Here is a 2776-nt window from a genome sequence, read left to right on the forward strand (position 1 = left end):
TTTGCTCTCAAAAGCTTATTAGGCTTTGCTAAATAAAGGTCAAGGTCACTGCATTGCATCTGTCTCATTCTTGTAAATTCGATATCTCAAGAACACCTTTAGGGAATTTCTTGAAATCTGGCACAAACGTCCACTTGCACTCACAAATAAACTGATTAGATTTTGGTAAACAAAGATGAAGGTCACCATGATATTGCATCTGTCAAATTTGCGTCTGTCTTATTTTTGGAAACTTAGTATTTTAAGAGCTTCTTGAGGGGATCTCTTCAAATTTGGCACAAACGTCCACTTTGCCTCAATAATGAAGGCATCAGAATATCAGATAAAGGTAGTGCAGGAAAAACAAGCAAAACATTTGAAGTTTCCTTCTTCGTGAATCATTTCTTTGCTCTGTTTGTGTTTTTCAGTCTCGTCTGACGAGTCAGACGGAGGCCATGGCTCTTCAGTCCATCAGAAACATCCGAGGAAACAGCCGCTGTGCCGACTGCGAAGCTCAGAGTGAGTACCAAAGCGTCGGCGGACTCAGTCTGTCTCGGTCTCCGAATCATCTCCCCAAATTAAACACGGCGTGATCGTTTGGTCGGACTGAAAGATGTGATTTCTCAGTCCGCAGATTTGGTCTAAAGCGGTAATTCATCTGCACGTCTTTGCAAAGTGTTTCTGTCCGAGCTGCTAACGAACGAGCCGGCCGCGAGATACTGACCGAATCCTTCATCCAAAAACACGATGAACAGTAACGGTCTCTGAGACAGAGCGCAGCGCCCGAAAAATGAAAACACATCCGTGCAAACAGACTTCGACAGAAAAAAAGAAATAAAACGTCGGGAAAAGTTTCTGAAGGTTCCTGTGCAACATAAACAAAGTGTCGTGTTCCCATATTTTTGCATGTTTGTGCTTCGAAATGACAAAAAAATGAATCTATCATTGCCGAGTCATCAGCTCCGACGTTTTCGAACCTTTTTTTTACATCTTCCGTTCGGCCTCTTCGAACGTCTGTTTGCACAGATGTGATAAATATTTGGGCGGTCTGCTCTCGACAATATTTGATCGATTTTTTTTTTCTGGGATCATAGCGAGCCGAGGAAAATAAGTCGATATACAATTTATATCGTTTTTGGGTGAATTATTTCTTCACTGTTAGACGGTCTCTCCGTTCACTCAAAGTTCAGCTCCGCAAAAATGTTCTTCACACTTTTGTGTACGTAAATAAATAATACGGGATACTGGACCACATTTTCCTTCATTCAGTTCAGCTCTGCAATATTTTATTTGTTGGTCAAACTTCTTTAAGGTTGAAAATTTGTGCAGATTTACAAAAAAATAATATGTTTTTTTTTTTTTTTTTTTTTTACATTTTTTTCCTTTTAACCAAAGTTTCCACCTTTTTATAAAGCTCATATTGACGGGAGGATGAATTATTTTTTCGGTTATTTGTTTATTTAGTTATCTTTCACTTGATTCTTTTGACAGAAGTCTGTTTTTATTATTTTAAATAGTCCACATTTACTAAAAGATAAAAATGAAAGTATCGGTGTTCGCCTCCCTCTCTCCGCTGCATCAGACCCGGACTGGGCGAGTCTGAACCTCGGGGCCCTGATCTGCATCGAGTGCTCGGGCATCCACAGGAACCTGGGGACCCACCTGTCCAGGGTCCGCTCTCTGGACCTGGACGAGTGGCCCCTGGAGCTCATCAAGGTCATGTCGGCCATCGGCAACGAGCTCGCCAACGGCGTGTGGGAGGCCAACGCGCAGGGACGCCTCAAACCGGCACCGGACGCCAGCAGGTAGGAACCTCGGCCCTGTGTGTCCCCGAAAACACAAAACCAGTCCAGACCCGACGGCACTTTACTGGTCTTTACTGAACAGGACTTTACCCATCTTTACTGAACAGGACTTTACTGGTCTTAACTATTTATTTTTACTGAAACAGTACTTTATTTATCTTTACGAAGCAGTACTTTATTCACTTTTTGTGTAACAATTTAACTTTATTGTTACACTATTTCATTTAACTTTATTTTAACACTATTTCATAACAGTACTTCATTTACACTGTACTTTATTTAACTTTAACAGTACTTTATTTAATTTCAAAATAACTTTTTTTTTTTTTAATGGTGCATTATTTAATTTTAATAGTGTTTTTTTTTTAATCTTTAATATAACAGTACTTTGCTTTGTTATAACAATACTTTATCCAGTAGTATTATTACAGTACATTTACTTGACTTAATGGTAACAGTACCTTATTTAACAGTATTATAACCACAACAGTTTATTAGGTAGCAGTATTTTAGAAGTCTACAATGGTTAAGAGAAGATCTAAAAAACAAAATAAAATAAAATAAAATAACTTAGATATCATGTATGTAGCCCGAGCTCAACCATCACAAGATTTTATTTATTTATTTATTTATTTACTTATTTTTCTTCCTCTGTCTTCACGGTTTCAGCTGGACTTGTATTAATTGTTGGGGAATTTCACAAAACATCGTTTTTTATAAACTCCTAAGATGGTTTGTGTGTAGAAAAATCTGAGTTTGTACAGTAGCTAGATGTGGTGCAGTAGAAGTACCTCTGATTTGTAGTACATCAGTGTGAGTGCAGTGCAGCCGGCTGCAGATAGGGGGCGGCGCTCCTCAGCGCGACCTGTCGGTTTATTGACAGAAATGTTTGTTTCTGTGTGTGTGTCGGCTGGTCGACCGCACGGGACGGTCCTAACAAATGGGCGAACTTCAGTGTGACGTTGGTGTTGATCAGCGTGTACCTGCGCCCG

At 39.6% G+C, this 2776-nt stretch overlaps 1 protein-coding gene across 1 annotated transcript; it reads left to right on the forward strand.

Moving 5' to 3' along the window:
- The first annotated feature begins 411 nt into the window (after positions 1–411).
- Positions 412–1828, forward strand: LOC121966748 (arf-GAP with GTPase, ANK repeat and PH domain-containing protein 1-like). The gene is made up of 2 exons (XM_042516815.1): positions 412–498; positions 1562–1828. The coding sequence occupies exons 1-2, from the start codon at positions 435–437 to the stop codon at positions 1786–1788; spliced, it is 291 nt and encodes a 96-aa protein (XP_042372749.1). The 5' UTR covers positions 412–434; the 3' UTR covers positions 1789–1828.
- The last annotated feature ends 948 nt before the right edge of the window (positions 1829–2776 follow it).

Source organism: Plectropomus leopardus, unplaced genomic scaffold, assembly GCF_008729295.1.
Source record: "Plectropomus leopardus isolate mb unplaced genomic scaffold, YSFRI_Pleo_2.0 unplaced_scaffold25762, whole genome shotgun sequence".
Classification (NCBI taxonomy): Eukaryota; Metazoa; Chordata; class Actinopteri; order Perciformes; family Serranidae; genus Plectropomus; species Plectropomus leopardus.